Below are 19,103 nucleotides of genomic sequence, written 5' to 3'. Positions count from 1 at the left end.
ACCTCTCCAACACTCTTCATGGCACTGCCTATTTCACGGGACATGCCCTGAAAGCGGTCCAGGTCCCAGCGGGGGATCTTGGTGACGATGTAGTCTAGACTGGGTTCGAAGCAGGCGGTGGTCTTCTCCGATACAGCATTCTTTATCTCTGGTAGGGGGATTCCCAGAGCCAGCTTAGCAGCTACAAATGCTAAGGGGTACCTGTGAGACAAAGACCAAGCAGCAGGATGACCAAAATCAGTTAATGTCGGAAACTAGTTAAAAAGTTAAAGTTCTGTAACACATAAACATTTTTATGATCATCAAACTGATGATCCTGATTAAAACTGTAATGTTGTTTTGACGCCCATATTTTGTTCTACTCAAAACTTCCAAGATCTTTCTGATGTTGTAAAATATTTAAACTCCAAATTTATCCTTTTATATTACTTCACAGTAATATAAGGGCTAGGTTCATTTAGAGAGTTACTTTTTAAATTCTTAATCTCTGTCTGACTTGATACAAACTCCAAGTAATCAACTGTGTGAAAAAAATGGAATCAACAAAATGTTGCTGGTCTTGCTGCATTAAGTGATTTGAAGTTTTTTAGAAAACATTTTGATATAAAACTTTACTATTATAAGGGACTGTGTGGTTGCTGCGGATTCCATTTTAAATGACACAATGTTAAGACTGACTTTAGTCACTTTCTCCATGGCAAACCACAAACAGTTTTAAAACTTTCAAGACTACAATAGGTAAATGTTCGATAACTAAAAAGATATCCATGGAAAATCAGTTTAAAACACATCTGATCTGAGAAACTATTCACTTCCAGCCTAGCCAAAGAAATTTTCCTACCAGTTAACAAAGTCTGCATGCACAGTTTAATACTGCAATGTGAGTTTCAGATCTAAAAATATGGCGTCATGAGAGTGCTACAGACTGAATATAAGACAAACTGCTTGTCATAGTAAATGTGGTGGCATTTTAACTCCTTTCAAGTTCTTTTTAGAGACGATAAAACCTTATGTGACACAGATAAGATGAGCAGGCCTAACAACTAAGCTGTATGGAGAAGTCCAAACTAGACTTAGACTTTAGACCTTTCCAACATCTTGTATTTTCCTTTGTTTGTGCCTTGTGTTCGAATGGATGAATTCTCTCACCCAGTGGCTTTGGATGCCAGAGCTGAGCTTCGCGAGAGCCGGGCATTGACCTCAATGATGCAGTACTCCAAGGATGATGGGTGCAGGGCATACTGGATGTTGCATTCACCTACAATGCCAAGGTGACGGACCACTTTGATGGCCGTCTCACGGAGCATGTGGTACTCCTCGTTGGACAATGTCTGGCTTGGTGCCACCACTATAGAATCACCTAAAGAAGAAGAAGAGGGGTTAGAGCGTGAAGTGACTTTAAACGACATTAACAGTCTCTGAACTTGGTTTTGGTTGATGAGACAGTGGTAGGAAAATGAAGACAAGAGATATATACATTTTTGATACAAAACTAATCTGCTTACATATAACATGAAGCAAGAAAAATTTGTCTCTCATTTGGATTTAAAACTGAAAAGAACCAATTTCCAAGTTTGTAAAATCAATGTGCAACAAAATAATTTTACAACTGGCAACCTGTAAAATTTGTTCTGGAACCTTTTAATCTGTTGGATTCTATAGAAGAATCTCTGGGCCTAGAAAGTATCACATTTCAGATAAACAACACAGCTGTCTGTTTATCCCTCGGATTTTGTGAGGAGCACTCAAACCGCCTTTAATCTTAGGTATACCTCAGTCTAAACAAGCTGTGTTGTGTGTTTGTTGGCTGTGAGAACTGAACTAAACCCAAAGGCTTAAGTTTGCCGCTCTTGTATCGATTTTCAGTGCTTTTCTTGATCTACAGAAACAAGACAAAGGAATAACACAAGGACCACAGCTGTCTAAAACATATATATGATCTTGCAAGGTACACAGTAAGTTTGGTCATCATGAATAACCTGCTTGCGTTGAAAACAACAGAAAAGAAAAAACAAACAAAAGTGAATCAAACACATCAGACATCAACAAAAAACACAACAGAGTACAGGAAATAATAACACAAAACAGAGCCTAGTAAGAGTTTGTAGTAGTTTGAGGAACACATTAATATGTAGTATGTACTGTATGCTTGGTACCTGTGTGAATGCCCAGTGGGTCGAAGTTCTCCATGTTGCAGACGGTGACACAGTTATCAGCCACGTCTCTCACCACCTCATATTCCACCTCCTTCCAGCCCAGCAAAGACTTCTCCACTAGGATCTGACTGCTCATGGCCAGAGCCTACAATTTGCATTGAATACAGGCATCTACATTAACCTTTAAACAGTGAGTAGACACAATAACATGAAACCCTGTACAATTTCATTCAGTACAATAGCTCTGCAGTGTAAATACTAGAATTGGAAAGCTTAAAATGAGGGGTAGAACATTTGAATTTTGAGTATTAACCTACTAAGTAATACTTACTGTCAATGTGCAGTGTGTAACATTTGCATGTAAACCATGCTGAATGTAAACAATGTAACCCCTCTACTGACTTTAATTATAATAAATGGGTCTTGTGTTTTTTGTGTTTTTTTTTTGTTTTTTTTTTTATTTACTTCATTTTAAATGTAATATTTAATATTTTAAATTTAAACTTATTTTACAAGGACATGTACAGTTTCTAATAGGACATGGGATGAATAATGTTTAGGAAATGTTGTGCCTTTCATTTTGTATTTTTGTCATAGACTAGACAAACACCTTGTGAACTACACCTCTGCCATGTACTTTATACAAACCAGCTGAACAGCCACTGACCATAACTGGTAAAGGAACATTTGCCATTGAAACTACTGAGGGATACATCAATAACTCATTTAAAATGTCAGATGAGTAAAGCAGTAGAACATACTGTATGGCATGAAAAGGTATGTACCAATCTAAAACAGTCTAGCACAAACAGTTCATTTTGCAGCCTCTGATCACAGATTAGAACCAACTGAGCTGTCACATATAATGCTGGATACTGGACAAGCACAAGAGAATGTTGCTTAGCAACAGCAAACTATTCCTTTCTTGGCAGAGGACCAAAGAAAACATATCTAAACTATTTCAGAGCTTTTATCTTTGTGAAGGTTTATGCTGTAAACAAAAGTGAAGGTATAAAACTAAAAAAGTTTATAAGTAAAAGTCTGGGTAAAATGCCTCAACTGCTGATTTGACCAGAACGACTGATCTAATGACTGATGACTGACTGAAGTGTCATGTAAAAAAATACAGACATTAATGATAATAACTGAACCCAGATGCCTGCCATCCCTCCTGTGAAGACTTTATTCTGACCTTGTGGGCGGTTTCCTCGAGCTTTTCTTTGTTGGCACACAGACCAGAGCCCAGACCTCCCAGGGCATAGGCCGATCGTAACATCACTGGGTAGCCAATCTGCTCTGCTGCTTTCAAGGCATCAGACACCTGAAGTATGCACAAAAATATTAGATTTCACAAAAACGGTCACACATCAAAATATATGTTCATGGAGAATATGCTCAGGAAGTGACCGGGTATGTAGACATTAATTGCCACTACTATGAAAGTAGTATCCACGTTTGTTTGTTTTGTTGTTGTTTGTGAGTGATCTTGTATCCTCACCGACTCAACAGCGATACTTGGTGCGATCTTCTCATTGATTTCCATCAGTTTGTCAGCAAAAAGCTGTCTGTCCTCTGTGGCCATGATGGACTCCACTGGGGTTCCAAGTACCTTCACCCCATACTTCTCCAGGACGCCGCGCTGGAACAATTCTACTCCTGAACGGCACACAAACAGATTCACATGGTATAAAACAAAGCCATAAAAAGACGAATGAACATAAGTTAGACGAAAATTCACCTAATATTACATATGTCATTTTAGTGAATGCTTTTTACCAATGCCACACAATTAGTGTTTTCCCCTACTTAAAAGATCTACACAGAGAATTCAACCAAATCCGCTATCTCACATATCCAAGCACACAAGTGCATGTCTTACCACAGTTGAGTGCAGTCTGTCCACCCATGGAGAGCAGGATGCCATCTGGACGCTCGGTCTTGATGACTTCAGTTACAAATTGTGGTGTAACAGGCAGGAAGTAGACTGAGTCGGCCTGCTTGGTGCCCACCTCGTTGGTCTGAACCGAGGCTATGTTTGGGTTCATGAGCACTGTCTTTAGATTCTCCTCCTACAACATGTCCACTGGGTTAATTATTATAACCTTTGTAAAAGAAAACTTGTCTTCAGTGTTACTTTTACAACATTCATGTCTTTCATTTTAAATGTGCCTTTGTGGGTTTTGACCCTTTTTCACAGCAGATATTTTGACTTGTAATAGAAGGAAAAAAATACTTGTTGCTAATAACATTAAAGAGGGCGCTGCTTGGTTCAAGTGAACCAGCCATGCACAACGTCAGGTCCTTCAAACCTAAGCAGCTAAAAATAACTCAGCCAATATTCATTGTACTATTTACACCTGTGCTGTTCTTCCTGTGACGTGTCAAAATGTCTCCTGTGAAAAAGGCCTATTTATTCCATTTCAGGGACTAGAATGGGTACCACGCAGCATGCACAACAAATTGTTCAAACTGCTGTATAAAAGCTCTTCTGAAGGTTTTCAGAAAAGTCAGTTCTAAATGTTAAAGAATACTGCAACAATCAATTCAGTTCAGTCTTAACTCAGCAAACACATTAAAAGAGACTCATCCATCAGTACACAGAATGAATAAAATAAATCTATTCATCAATTAGAAAAACTGGCATGTACTGGCACTGGAAGATCTCTAATGTCATTCTTAAGAACAGGTCACAAATACATTTGTAAAAAGGGTAAGTCATTTTCTTAAATGCTGGGCAGTAGTTTTAACCAAATATTACTAAAAAAAAAAGAGTAAGAGGCATTTACTGGAATCCATTTTTTTGCACACATTAGTGCACCAACATGTATTTATTGTGATTTTACTAGTTTTTGGAAAAAATGGAGGTGTATGGAAGAGAGGAATAAGGTACATAATATCAGCTACAGTATATCTGATGTAACATACAGTATATCAGGATAAATGATACATTTAAATGGCCACTGACCACAATGCTGATAAATGAGGTCATTATGACAAATCATTGGACATGATGTGATGTAATGATGTGACATTAGTCTTAGTCTTCTCATATTACATTGAATATTACATTGATGTTGGTTGATATCCTCCTCTACAGGAAGATACATATAAAAAAAACATAAGCAACCATCATTCACAGCCATTTTTGAGAATAATGGAATATGGTTTTGGCTACAGAAAATATCCAGAGTGCATCAGGATGTTGTGTTATCTCTTACCTTCATGGCCTTGACAGCCTGAGATCCTGAATAGTCAAACTCTCCAGCCTGACCAATAGAAAGACCACCAGAACCAAGGACCAGCACCTTTGACACCTACATTAATACAGATAGCCATTGACCACAGTGATTAACTGCATGTAACAAGGTAAATAAAACAGGAACTATGCAGCATGAAGCTCCATCTGTAATTAAGTTTTAACTAACAAATACATTCATGCCTTTCTCAGTGCTCACATGGTCTCCCTGATGTAAAACTCTTTAATATACATACAGCATAGTACTGAGCAGCATTTTAATGAATTGGAAAATTATAACTTCCTGTTATTTAAATGGAATTCACTTATGGATCATCATGGTCTGGTGGCCTACTTATTCTATATATCTTGGTTTTGCTGTAAAGTGGTCTGATAACCTTTTACACCTTCAAAGGGTTAATAATTCATGTGTACCACAGCTAAAATCATCTGCTGCTCAAAAAGTTCAAGGCAAACCTGCTGAACCTGTGTGACATGCTGTACCTGGGCTCTGGGAGGGATTGTGGGTTTCTTGGGCATGACTGACACTAGGTTAGCGTCCTTTCCTTTCTTGATCAGGGATATGAAGGCATCAAAGAGGAACTGTAGAAACAGAGAAAAAATTTACTCTTTACTCCAAAAATGTAGTCCGTATAAATCGACAGAAAGCCCACATAGAGGAACATGTTGGCATCTAATTAAATATATCATTTAAAATCATTATAAAGTATATATATATATATATATATATATATATATATATACACACATATATATGTATATATATGTATATATATGATCATACCTTCTTGTTTTATTTGTGCTTTACTTGAGTATTTATAATTTGAATCATATTTATTTTTTTCCCCAATATATTTTTCATGTTGAAATATATTGGTACATATAAAGCAGCTTGAAGATAAGGTTCACATTTCGAGAGAAGTACATGATACAATGCATTTTTTTCCTCTGCCAATCAATGATAATAAAGTCAATACTTTGTTTCAGACTACAAGTGACTGATAACACCAAGACCCTGAGAGTGACAATGTAAAAACGTGTGAAATGATCTAAGATCTATACAAACTAATCAGTGTCAGTTACAATACAGTAACAAGTTAGGCTGCAGTAAAATGAGTCACCTGTGGTAACTGTGTCTGTTCTGTTATTGATGTGTGCCAACTTGTCAAGTTAAACTTGTTTTTATGACACACTGTAACTGGGTAAGACTATTTTTTGACAGACAGGCAAACTTCCACTTAGCACTTAATAGTTTCTCAATGTCTGAAACAAATGCATTAAAAAACAATGCACCTCCCTGCAAGTCACAGGTAAAAAAAAAATTTGTCATGGACACTGTGCAAGATTTTTGTGACATCTCCAGGAGTTAAACCCAGGTGGAAGGCAAGAATTCTCCAACTGAGCTGTCAGCTGTATATTTTGGTACAGAGGACGAGGCTTATTATTCTGCTTTAATATGACAGAGGTTACAACATATACTTTGACCAGGACTTGAACTACAGTCCTTGCTTACCACGTGGGAGACTGGAGCACAGAACCATCAAAGCATTATTGCAGGGAAAAGGACAGGCACTATTAGTGGTCCTCGTAAACACCTGAGCCCTGGTGCAACACCAAGGCCTTTACACAATATTGTCTGGTTGGTTTGTTTGTTTGTTTGTTTGTTTGTTTGCTTGCTTAGCTATTTTAGAGTAAACCTGAAAGTGTTCAACAGCTATCAGCTGCTGATACATTACATTGTTGTTCATTACTGATTTTATTTCAGTGCAAATTCAAATTTTAATGGTAGCTAAAGCTTATTACCCAAGTTTGCTTATTTTTCTGTTGTTACACATTTACCCTCTAAGTTTTCATCATTACTTCTTTTCCTGTTTTTTAATCCTCTTTTATTCTTAGCCTGCTATCTAAATACCAAATAACTTATCCAGGCTACCATTCAATGCAAGACTTCAACTTTCACTTAATCTGCATCCTGTGATTTTACCTTTACTCAGCTTTAGTATAGTATTCAGGTGCTTTATGCATCACTATCAAAGTCTTTAATTACCTCTGTGTCTGTGGGACCACCTTTAGCCTCCGGGTGGAACTGAGCCGTGAAAACAGGTTTTGTGTTGTGCATGATGCCCTGCAAAATATGCACAGTTGATATAAGGAAACTAAAAGAAAGCCAGCAGTATTTTACATTTCTGAATTTAATCTAGCAACATCTCCTAAAAAAGTGAGTCACTCTAAAATGTTATTTTGTAAACAAACATTTAAAGACCCAATATGGAATCTTTTTGCTTGACTGCACTTATTTTATGAGAGAAACTTGTACGTTTTACCCAACATCCATAAACAAAAATATCAATATACAATGTTGTTTCAGCAAAAGACACAGAGTGAAATCAACCTCATTGGTGCCATCATTGGCGTTAATGAACAGCGGGCTCCACCCTGGGGGCAGGGACTCGCTGTCTATTCCGTAGCCGTGGTTCTGTGCTGTAATGAAGGCCTGGCCCGTCATCACATTCAGCACTGGCTGGTTCTGGCCTCTGGGGAACCACAGATATACATAAAACACAGTCTGTGTTTTATTGTTTTTTTTTATGGAGACAAGATATCAAAAGTCCTAAAAATGGATAAAAACCTTCCATCACACTGAGTACCATACTAAACCACAACAGTGTCTGTGTCCACAGAGACTTGAGAGAAATCTTCATGAACATGCTTAAGGACTGTGCATATTGTTAATCATTATTCGTAACTATGCTTAGTCATTTACAAGCTCACCTGTTGCCCATAGGTAGTTTATATGACATAGCTCCTGCAGCCAGAGCAGTGATTTGGTTTCCCATACAGATTCCAAACACTGGCTGGGGACGATCACTTTCCAACACCTACACAGGACAAAATGTATACAATAACTATTTATGATGGGATAGATTGTGATAGAAATATAACGTTTTGCTTCTTGTGCATAGCTCTTTTTTTTTTAGGGTGCTGTAATTTCCAGAGGAAATAAGGTTCCTAAATGAGACAAGTTTGAATTTTACTTTCTGTAAATAAAAATGGGGAAAAAGGTCAGATTATCCTTCAGTACAAATACAGAATATTGTTTATTGCTCACCTGTAAATTGCTTCTCTTTGTGGCCAAATTTCACATGTTGTACAAGCATAGACTAAAGTTGTAATTCCTCTGATGTTCAAAATATATAAAAAGCATCATGACCTACCTTGCTGACATTCTGGACGAGTGTATTAGCCAGAGACGGATCTCCCGGTCCATTGGAGATGAACAGGCCATCGTATTCTAGACTCAGCAAGTCTTGGTCCCATGGTACAAGGTGAACCTCTGCACCCCTCTGCACACAGACAAACATTCTGTAGTCTTCTGACATGGATCTTATGATGGTCATGGTAATGTGGATTCAGTCACAACAACATTGTTTTACATAAATTTAACACCAGTTCAGAATGTATTCCTCTAGTTGTAAGCATATATGTAACAGGTGTTGTTATTGTAAATGACACCAAAAAAACCCATGATTAATGAATATTCTGACAGACAGTTACAGAGATGACCCATGCTGACTAGCCAAAATACCCATACATTCAGTATTTATAATGAATGATGGCCAGAGTTCATAGACTCCAAAGTTCTCAGACAGTGACAACATTCATAATATGATTAAAACCTCTTATTTTCTCCTACAAACTCTGCCCTCAAACCATAAAAAAAGAGAACCAAGAAGTGAAAAATCATTACTAATTTTACTTACTCATTCTTAATTTGCCAATTGTTTGACAAATGAGAATGTTCAGACAGCCAAACACTTACCAACAAACCAATAAATAGCAAATAAATGAAAATAAGTTATATGATAAATAGACAAAAACTTCTATTGCTATAGAAGTCTGCAGGCTGCTTTTCCTGAGTTACTATTACAACCAATTGCAAGCTAATATCAACATTATAAATAACATAAAACCATTAACTAGAGCATAAACAAAAGGGAAACCCATGTTCTGTTACAGCTGGATGACACAAATAAACACTACAGAATGATTTCTGGGGCTTGTTAGACCTAACATTACTTATCTCAAATTTTCTAGGTCAGGTTGCAGAAAACATGCGACAAAGTGTCGATTTCTTTTTCTATATTTGTGCAGAGAAGGTTCATTAGGGGTTCAGCCATAAAAACATCAAGTGTGTAATCTAATGAGGACGCACACTGAACACCAAGAAGGTTTGTTTTGGGGGTTTTTTACGCATTCTGCATATTCTCTCTCACCTTAACCAGCAGGCGAATGATGTTATGTTTAATACCACAGTCAACGGCCACCACTTTGATTGGATTTCCTTTTCCAAAAATTTTGGTTTCCTGATAGGTGGGGGGACACACAGCAAGAGTTTAGCACTCATCAACACTGTTTATAGACAGAAAAAATGTGCTTTGAGTACCTGATGTAATGGGCACAATAACTGTCCAATAACTGCTAAATATAAAAGGTAGCAGCTGTTACCTTGGTTGAGACCTCTGCTACCAGGTTTTTCTGGTTGGGATCAGATATTTCAACAGGCTGCCCGTCAAATTCAATCTTGCCCAAAACTGTGCCCTGAAACCACAAGCAAATTTTAAACACTGAGTGGTCAAGCCATCCATTTACAAAAGAGGCCGTAGATTACAATTTTGTATTTACAGTACCTTGTCTCTGATGACCTTGGTCAGCATTCTGGTGTCTATCCCAAACAGCGCAGGAACCTTTAGAGAAGGAAAATTTTGAAAATTTACCAACAGCAGAATCCTCTTCACTGCTCTGACACTACCCCAGGTACTTTGCAATCTGACTCCTCACCTTCTCTTCTTGTAACCATTGACCCAGAGACTTGACAGAGTTCCAGTGGCTGTACTCATGGCTGTAGTCTTGAACCAGAAGACCGGACACCTAGAAGCACCAAAGCACAATATTAGCCTTAAAAAAAATGTCCATTAACTGCATCTCCCCCTAGTATGTGTACTGTGTGGTGTCAAGAGCTGCCACAAAATACTAAAATGTGTGTGAGCATGCCAGCATATCCTGAGCATGTGAAACAAGAAACAGAGAAATCCCATTTCTTATACATGTCAGTATCAGCTAAAATCTGTGTAGTGCACTAAGAACACTCTGCTGCTTACATTGTCTTTCATTACAGAAAAACTGCAACACTACAATGCTGTTATTACCCGTAGAGCAGCAACGAACAAGTATTTTCATCAGCTAATCTGCCAATTACCTTTTTGGTTACTGTATTTAAATTGTAATCTTAGAGATTTCAATCCTGGTTGATTTGGCAACAGCTGTGATTAACATGGTAATAGCAAGTACAATGTAATAGTATGACCAAACACTCCCTGAGCAGCAACCTTATCATAAGTGTAACAGAAGAGTAGCTGGTGTATCTGTTTACAGTAAAATCAAACAAGCAGCAGCAACCTGATGAATGAGTGCAGTACCAACCACAGTGGCAAACATGCTACATTTCCTGTGGCTGCTTCACAATAAAAGCCACCACATGTTTTGCCTGTTTTGCTTTAAGTGTGAAGTAGTGGCACTATGATGATTCTGTTTGCATTAGCAGCAACTTAGTATAGCTCTGACAGTGTAAAGACAGTGAACCGTAAACAGTGAAGCCGATATGAAAGAGATAAAATTGCAATAATTAGGTAGACAATCTGAATCCCGCACAGGAATAGCGGGCCCCGCCACTACCAATAAAAACTACTATATAGAGAGCTCATAATTGAATGCATTATTGAATACTTTAAACCATAAATAGTATCAAAAATAGAGTTTGATTTGATGAATAAAAGAGGATTTCAACTTTAACAGATAAAGCTTTTTGTCTACAAAATGTCAGACAATTGTGAGAAATGGCCATTACAGATTCTAATAGTTCATTTTGTCCAACTAACAGTCCAAAAACTAAAGGGTATTTAGGTTGTTGTCGTAGAAGTTTGGAAAAGAAGCAAATATTCACTTTTGAAAAGCAGACTAGACCTGTCACATTTTGGCATTTTTGAATTAAAATGGCTTACCTAATCAATTATCAAAATCTCTGTCCGTCAATTTTCTGTTGACTAATCAATTAATCAACCAATAAAATATTCTTTGGACAAAATAAAATCAAAACGACACAATGGTGCAAAAACATGAAAGGACGAATTAATAAGAAATGAAATGCAGGACTGAGGTATCCACAAACCCTGAAAGCTCCAAACCAAAGTTTCCTACCTGTATGCGATCTGACTCCACATGCTTTCTCAAGCCCAGCTCATCCAGCTCTTGGGTGTTGGGTACTCCATAGTTCCCTACGATTGGGTAAGTCAGGGTCAGGATCTGACCTCTATAACTGGGGTCAGTCAGGGCCTCAGGATACCTACCGTAGGGGAATGGCAGAACAAATATTCCAGGATTTTAGAACGTGTGAGACTGATATATTGGTATTGAAAGGTAATGTCAAAAAATCTAAATGGCAAAATATTTACAGTTTTTTTCTATTTGCTTTTCCTAAAATTTGAACTGCACTCATTCAAGTGCACTATTTTGTCTAATCTAATGAAGTTTGATTTATGTCAGGATGTCTCCTCCTTACCCCACCAGGCCAGTATTGAAGACTAGTTCCCCTGCTACTGAGGCATCGTGCCCAAAGGAAAACCCTTTCATCCTGGTGCCATCCTCCAAAACCAGGTGGGCAGTCTGGGCCTGGCAGTTAAAAGAGAGCAGACAGATGTCGAGCAAAATCTGACCCAAGAATAATGCATTCCTTTTTTATGAAGTGAATTTGGAAAGACCAAAGGCAAAACTTTGATGTGTTGTAGACTATGAGTTTAGGTGTGATGGCAAGCAGTGAGCCTCTGGGACTTCATGCTGAAACTGCAGGCCACTGTGAATTGTGCTGTGAATGCTGAGACAGACATTGCTGTTCATCTGTTCTGTGTGTGTGTGTGTGTGGGTGTGTATGTGTATGTGTATGTATGTGTGTGTGTGTGTGTGTGTGTGTGTGATAAATATGTGAATATATAGATTGCTGCAAGAGTCCTCTCCTCAAATACATTATAGAGAGATAAAAATGTTCACATACTGATACACACACTTTTGATGTAACCAATGCATTATGACTATAAAGATATTTTTCATGCTCAATAGTTGAACCGACACTTAAGCATCAACCAGAACTCTGAGTGTGTGGGATTTCTGGTATTGAAAGTCGGATTTTGCAATCAGGCTGTTTCATGATGCAATTCTCACTATAATCTACACTTATGATGGATACGAGTCCAGCAGCTGCATGCTACACAACCGCTGCGATAGCAGAATGAAAAGCTCATCAACTATAAGAGCAAAATTCCTTTTGAAACTTTTTTGCAAGCTGACAATCGCCGCTCCAAACTGCACTTTAAAATCTGGTACTTTACTGCGGTTTTACTAAATGACAAAACCACCTACTTTATATAATTGACTTCCTACGTTTTTTTAAATTGCGCATAGCCATGTGTCAATCCGGTATAATGACAAAGCACAAGTCAGACCATTTTTCAACACAATTCCAACTCTTTAAACTGGCTAACGCTACCACTGTGCTACCCACCATGCTCTGTTTCTGATGCAAGACCGGTTAAACCTGTAAACGGTAAACTACAGCTCAAGTTTAAATAATGCTCAAATAATAACTGTTCGTTCTGTTGAACCTATGCCGAATAAAGGAGTGGCCTCTGGTGTTTTTATTAAATAGGAAGTAATAACTTTCTACATGTGTGCACATTCGTGTATAGGCAGGGATCACAGAGTTCACAGGTTTCTCTCTGGAATTCGGCCTGGAGCTCAGAGGCATACCGCTGCGTTAGCGCTCAATTGGCGACACTTCCGAGAAAGTCTTGAAAAGGCTAATTTCTTCCATTTAACGCTGACAACAACGGTTTTCACTCGCACGCCGTTTTCTTACCTTCACACTAAAAAGTTTGGTAGTCTGAAGTCTCAGCCAGGCCGACGTGTTACCCACTCTCCTGCCAACCACACATCCTTGTCTCAGAGATTTAACAACGTTGCAAGCTAACAGAATTTTTGTCATATTAGCATAAAGTTACCGATATAAAAATGTAAGTAAATACACTGTCTTACAACCTGCTGACTGTACAACTACGAGTAAAATTTCGTTGAAAGACAAATGAATGATTGAGTTTTGGGCTGCCCCTCGTGTCCTCAGACAGTTCAACGGAGAGCTCGAATAGTTGATCAGGATTGGCCGCTGGAGCGTTGTTTTTCTCAACTCATGAAACGCACAGTTTTTAGATTGGTCTTCAGATAAACGCCTATTTTTTTTGTCAAATGAGAGGGATGATCCTGATATTCACATCTGTTTAAATGACAAAACAAACATGATTGTTAAGTATGAACAATGAAGTGTTCTGCAGGCCAAATAATTTAACTCTTTCTGGTGTGTCATAATGTTAACCTTTCAAACTGAATAGCTATATATCCACAGTCACAGTACCAGATTTTGATATTAGTTTACCAATAGATTATGTGTTGAGTTTGAGGCCTGAAACATCAAGCAGCTTTTGTGTGGAAAGTTATCACATTTTATTTCATACCTTCATTTTAAACAGCTTTCATTCTGTTTCTACACTGATGCTACAAAAGAAAAAAAAATCTGCAGTCTTCTTTAAAAAATGTCTGCACATGAGGAAATATTGATTACATAAACAGCCTAAATTTTTGTGCATTGAAAAGAATCTAAAGGGAAATGCAGGTCAACTGGGAATGACTGTACCTGCTTACAGCAAACTTTTGTGTGTTGCTTTCTGTGCAACAAACTCTTTACAGCCTTTACAGCCTTTTTCTTTAGGGTCAGTTGCCTGCAAAAAAAGGCAAACTGGCCATGGACAGGCTCCATGGTGGTGGGATTAGAGTGGTCTGTGTATTTGCTGATCACTGCAAGACCGGTCCTCTGTGGAGAAGGCTGCCTGACCGCTACTCTGCTGGGTTCAGCAGTCTGAACAAAGTGGGTGTGAGTAATAGGACCTGTGCAGATCAGGAAATACCTCCACTCTCCAGATGTCTGACTTGGAACAATACACTATATAACTATGTCACTCTGTAAAAGCTATGATGCCATTTGCAAATCTTCAGCATTAAAAATGAGACTAGAGACAGTGTGTCAATAAGTACCTTACATTTACATTTAAATGTTCTGCATATAACATATAGGCTACTGTATACATATATGGTACAGCCTAATTAATTTGTGTCTTCTGTCTTTATTTTTAAGTTTAGCTTTATATTGATCCTCTGCATTTGCTTAAACTAACGCCCCCTTGCTACAATCAGATCTTGTTACTCTCGTCCAAATTTAGCCCCAGCTCCTCTTCTTCATCTGCGGAGCAGTGGTGACATCCAGTGGTGATTTCTGCTCAAAAGATTCAGAGGTATTTTGAGTTAGTAAACACTGATGTAGAGGCACACATGATGTGTAGGTGACAGTGCAGCCCTATATATATATGAGTATACATCAACAGCTGAGAGGCCCCTTGTATCATTTCACTGCCAGCTATAACGGCTTTAGAGGTGATGTGACACCTACACTGAAGTCTCTATGTAGACCACATATGCATATGTATCCTATGTAGGAAGTGATGCATCAAAGTACAGGATCACTTAATGTGTCTTCATTTACACTGCTGTCTAAACATGATTTGTTATCCACTTATCATCATCACTTTGGTAAAAGAGTTGATACTGTGGCTCTACTGTGCCGATGTTAAATATCCAGCAGTGTCCTGGTGTTTTTGGTTGAACAAAATATTCAAGAGGGTTGAGGTACACAGGCCAATAGTAAATCATTTTCTGTCTGTCTGTTTGTCTATAATCTATGATGACTAAAGTTGATCTAAAATTCACAGTAGAACACCATAAAATCCAGACTATTTAGCCAGACTGATAATTTACTGTCTGTGACTGTGGCTGATGCTTTATCTTAACTTAAGCTAAGCTAAATTTAATGTTCATTACATGCATTTTCTTTTTTGGTTTGCCTTTGCCCCTCAAAATAAAGCATGTTACATACATACATATTTCTTTTTATGCCATTTTATACTTTCAAAAGACAAATATGAGCAATCCAGGAGTTAGCTGAGGTTTGTACCAGAGCAGAGCCCATTAGAGAGATGATAGTCAAACATGATGGCCTGATGATATGAACTTCACTCTGGGGGTTAAAATGATGCACTTATAGAAGAAAAGTAGATGAGAATGTAGATCTGAATCCTCTAAAAGAGGCCATGAACACGTTTAGCTACAGCAGGGGTGTGGAATGAAGAGGTGATGTTTAACATTAGCAAATTCAGCCCCTGTGCTCAGCCTCTCCTTGCTCTGCTTGATCTAGCTAATTTAGGTTAACTTAAGTAACTATACTAACTCTCACCTTCTCTTAATTTGGCTTCAGAAACTGTCAAAACGCAGACCCCAGTACACACTCTCACTCTGCTCTCTTTTATTTGCAAACACATATAAGATTTAGACATTTGAAAATCATGCAATATAGCTACTATTATGCCGAGCTTAATAATATGAATCATATGAAGCTTTCTTAATATCTGAAAGGTATTCCCTTATATACAGTTTCACACAATATTGTCACCCTATCTATCTACACTGGAATAAACTCATAAGAAAGCTTATTTTAATAAATAATATACTTAATAAACAGACAATTTCTTTTTCTGTTGACTGTTTGAAATAGTTATGATATGCCCTCAAAACACAGCCCCCAGCCCTGGCTACTTGTTGTAAATAATGACAGAATCACATACAATGGAAAATTGCTGGGTGATGATTGGGAGAACATGAGAAGCCTGCGCAATGCACAGCATGGCCCTTTATTACTGGGAGGGCTGTGATTAGCCGCCTTCTACATTCCTCCACTGATTGGCTCGGGTACGGCCTAATGAGCTCCAGTGTCTGTCCGCGGTGGAGAACCCCCACATTGTCTGAGGTTTCAAGTGTGAGTCTCAGATGGTGACCGAGCTTAAGAGAGGACGTAAATAGACAGGCTCCCTTTGCTGCTCTCTTTGCCAGGTTTCCAAGCACGGTCTTGGTCCTGAGATGAAAGAAAAAATAGATGTTTAATTTCAAGGATCTATGATGGTGCTTGTTCAGTGTGAGATCAGACTGATTTAAGAGATTAAAGATACATTTTGTATGTTATTCGAAGGCATGACAGAATTCAAAGTGCTTTACATGAGACATAACCAGACTGGAGAGTAAGACTTACAGTGCAGTGCAAGATATGAGAGAATAGTAGTTAATAATAGTTACACATTATAATAAAAAAAAAAAAAGAGAGTGGCGAATAGAAACATTTTAAGCCTTGATTTAAAATAACAGAGCCCGCCTCTCCATGCCTAGTTTTGACTCTAGAGACTGATGATCTGAGAGGCCTGGACGGTTCATGGGTGCATAGGTGCTTGATTTAAACCAACAATGGTAGTTTAAAATCAATTCTCTGACAAACCCGAGCCCTGTGCAAAACTGTGCAAACCATGTGATGTGGTCGACCTTTATAGTTGTTTAAATCTTATTTTATTCTGTAATTACACCCTTTTTTTATTTTACACGTCATACTAATATTATTAATAGTACTAATAATGGCAGTAGTGATATAGTAGCTTCACAGACCAGGAGTAAGTCCATTTCTAAATAATGAATAACTTAAAACTTTATTAAATATGTATATGAGATATGTAAATTATTGTTATTCCATTTAATCACCCTTTGCATGAATCTAATTAATCCCTGGAAGTCTCTATAATTATCACAAAGTGCTTGACGCAGGCCTCCATAACTGTGATGGGGATAACGTGTATCACCATCTTTAGAATTGTACTTTGCTCCCATCCTGGTTCAGCGTAACAGTATGTGCTGTCATGTTAGAAGAAGACACTCACACAGCGTCACCATCTTTGCTTTGAGTGATGACAGTATGATTGTCTTGACTTCCACAGCAACTTTAGCTTCCACAGTGTTAAAGGAGGATCAAGTCATCAGCTGGAGAAAAAGAAGGAAGAGACTGTCCCTTTAGGACGCTATCGGATTCCCTTCCTCTGCAGTGATGTAGTGTCCCCAGTAAAAAGGGCAGCGAGTGGCTTTGTTTAGCCTGCCCCCATCTAATCCCTGTGTGGCCAGTGAAGGGCTTTTGAGAGAGCGAGGGAGGGTAAGAGAGCACGCAGGCCACAGAGACTGTATCAGCCCCCTTAAGGAGCCATGGCCCCCGCTCTTAGAAATCCCAAGAAACTTCACACCTCTCTGTAGGGACTATAAATAGGCTCCATCTGTCCCCCCAGGCTCAGTTACAGCCTCATTCCTTTTGGCATGGTTGGAAGGCAGGGAAGGAAGCACTCAGGGTTTGAAAAAGGGGGGGTTGGTGGACAGAACCAGAGTCCAAAATCTACTCTCTAGTCATCACAGATGGCTGACTGGGTGACCTCTGCTACATGTTTGGTGGCGAAGGAAGTTCATGTGTGCTCTCTGTCATTTCCTTCATCACAGCAACCCTCCAACTCTCCACTGAGGCAAAACGCCAGTGACCTAGGAGCCTCCGCCATCTTTGGAATCATACACCACATTGCACTCATCGCATGATTTTTTTTTCTCAAGCTCAGGTTCTTCACGTTTCATTAATCATACTTAACATAGGATGACTCCAAAATTAGGACATCAGGCACTGTGTCTTAAAATCACTGCCTCTGTCTCCTTCACAGAATCTTAATTGCACATCTCACAATTTCAGGGGTTGATGTTTTAGTCTTGGTTCTGGTAACATGAATGTCATTTCTTCTGTTCAGTTAGAATTTACATCAGGGTTCATGTAAGAAATATTGTGAAGTGGAAGGTGAATTTGAGAGATGCAAAGCAACACGCAGGTATCAGTGCTTCAGGCCACACTGTCATTCCTGAGAGGAGACAGTTATAGCACCTGTCCTGTTCTGTCCTGTCCTGAAGCAAACCTGGGGGTGATATTATAAAATGCCTTGTTTGTCCCCCCAAGGACACAGCAAGAGAGTGAGGAGGTGACGCAGAAAGGATAGATCCCAGTTTGCAAAAGAATATCCCCCCCAAAACCCTTCCTTTCATGTCTCTCTGTTCCTCAGTCTAAAGTGACATAATCCAAAAAAGCTTCTTTGTCTCAGCTGATGAAAATCAACTGAGTTTACTGAGGTCTCTGCTTTATAGCATTAACATATTTTTCATGCCTGTGTGTGAGATCTCATAGCCCGCAGCTTCCCTCTCTTGGCTACAATATCACTCCAGAATGCTCATGCAGATTAAGTGAAATCATTTAAATAAAATGAAATAGTTGACTAAGTAATAGTGTTCTGTTTAAATGCACCCCATTTGTTGTTTTCCATTTTGTACTCCACTTTGGTCGTTGTGTCCCATTACTGTTTTCTGATGCTTAAACATCCCAATAGTGATCACTGCTGTCTATATGTGATCTTATTCCCTTCAGGCTCAAGATAATATTCATGATAAAGTCTTAAACAGAGCTGTGTGGGAAGATAGAAACCGTCTAACTAAAAACATTTTTGAAGGCAATGTGGGTGTCTTTACATAGACATCTAGACATTTTTGTTGAACAAATTGCTTCAGTTTCTACTATAACCTTTTAATGT

The 19,103-nt window shown here is 38.5% G+C and overlaps 1 protein-coding gene across 1 annotated transcript in view; it reads right to left on the bottom strand.

Moving 5' to 3' along the window:
* cps1 (carbamoyl-phosphate synthase 1) overlaps positions 1–13,551 on the bottom strand; it is a 64,422-nt gene extending 50,871 nt beyond the window's left edge. Inside the window, exons 1-19 of the mRNA XM_022740572.1 lie at positions 13,379–13,551; positions 12,029–12,138; positions 11,668–11,812; positions 10,252–10,341; positions 10,101–10,157; positions 9,919–10,011; positions 9,687–9,776; positions 8,628–8,756; positions 8,185–8,291; positions 7,805–7,946; positions 7,460–7,537; positions 5,896–5,994; positions 5,375–5,470; positions 4,036–4,225; positions 3,655–3,812; positions 3,349–3,477; positions 2,157–2,301; positions 1,150–1,360; positions 3–201 (exon numbers count right to left, since the gene is read on the bottom strand). Of these exons, the coding sequence (XP_022596293.1) occupies positions 3–201; positions 1,150–1,360; positions 2,157–2,301; positions 3,349–3,477; positions 3,655–3,812; positions 4,036–4,225; positions 5,375–5,470; positions 5,896–5,994; positions 7,460–7,537; positions 7,805–7,946; positions 8,185–8,291; positions 8,628–8,756; positions 9,687–9,776; positions 9,919–10,011; positions 10,101–10,157; positions 10,252–10,341; positions 11,668–11,812; positions 12,029–12,138; positions 13,379–13,504 (2,394 nt within the window). The 5' untranslated portion in view covers positions 13,505–13,551. The remainder of the gene's footprint in view (positions 1–2; positions 202–1,149; positions 1,361–2,156; positions 2,302–3,348; positions 3,478–3,654; positions 3,813–4,035; positions 4,226–5,374; positions 5,471–5,895; positions 5,995–7,459; positions 7,538–7,804; positions 7,947–8,184; positions 8,292–8,627; positions 8,757–9,686; positions 9,777–9,918; positions 10,012–10,100; positions 10,158–10,251; positions 10,342–11,667; positions 11,813–12,028; positions 12,139–13,378) is intronic.
* Positions 13,552–19,103: the final 5,552 nt, after the last annotated feature.

Source organism: Seriola dumerili, unplaced genomic scaffold (assembly GCF_002260705.1).
Source record: "Seriola dumerili isolate Sdu_G_001 unplaced genomic scaffold, Sdu_1.0 BDQW01000052.1, whole genome shotgun sequence".
NCBI lineage: Eukaryota > Metazoa > Chordata > Actinopteri > Carangiformes > Carangidae > Seriola > Seriola dumerili.
Note: the sequence above shows the minus strand (reverse complement) of the source record. Positions and strands in the feature narration are given on the sequence as shown.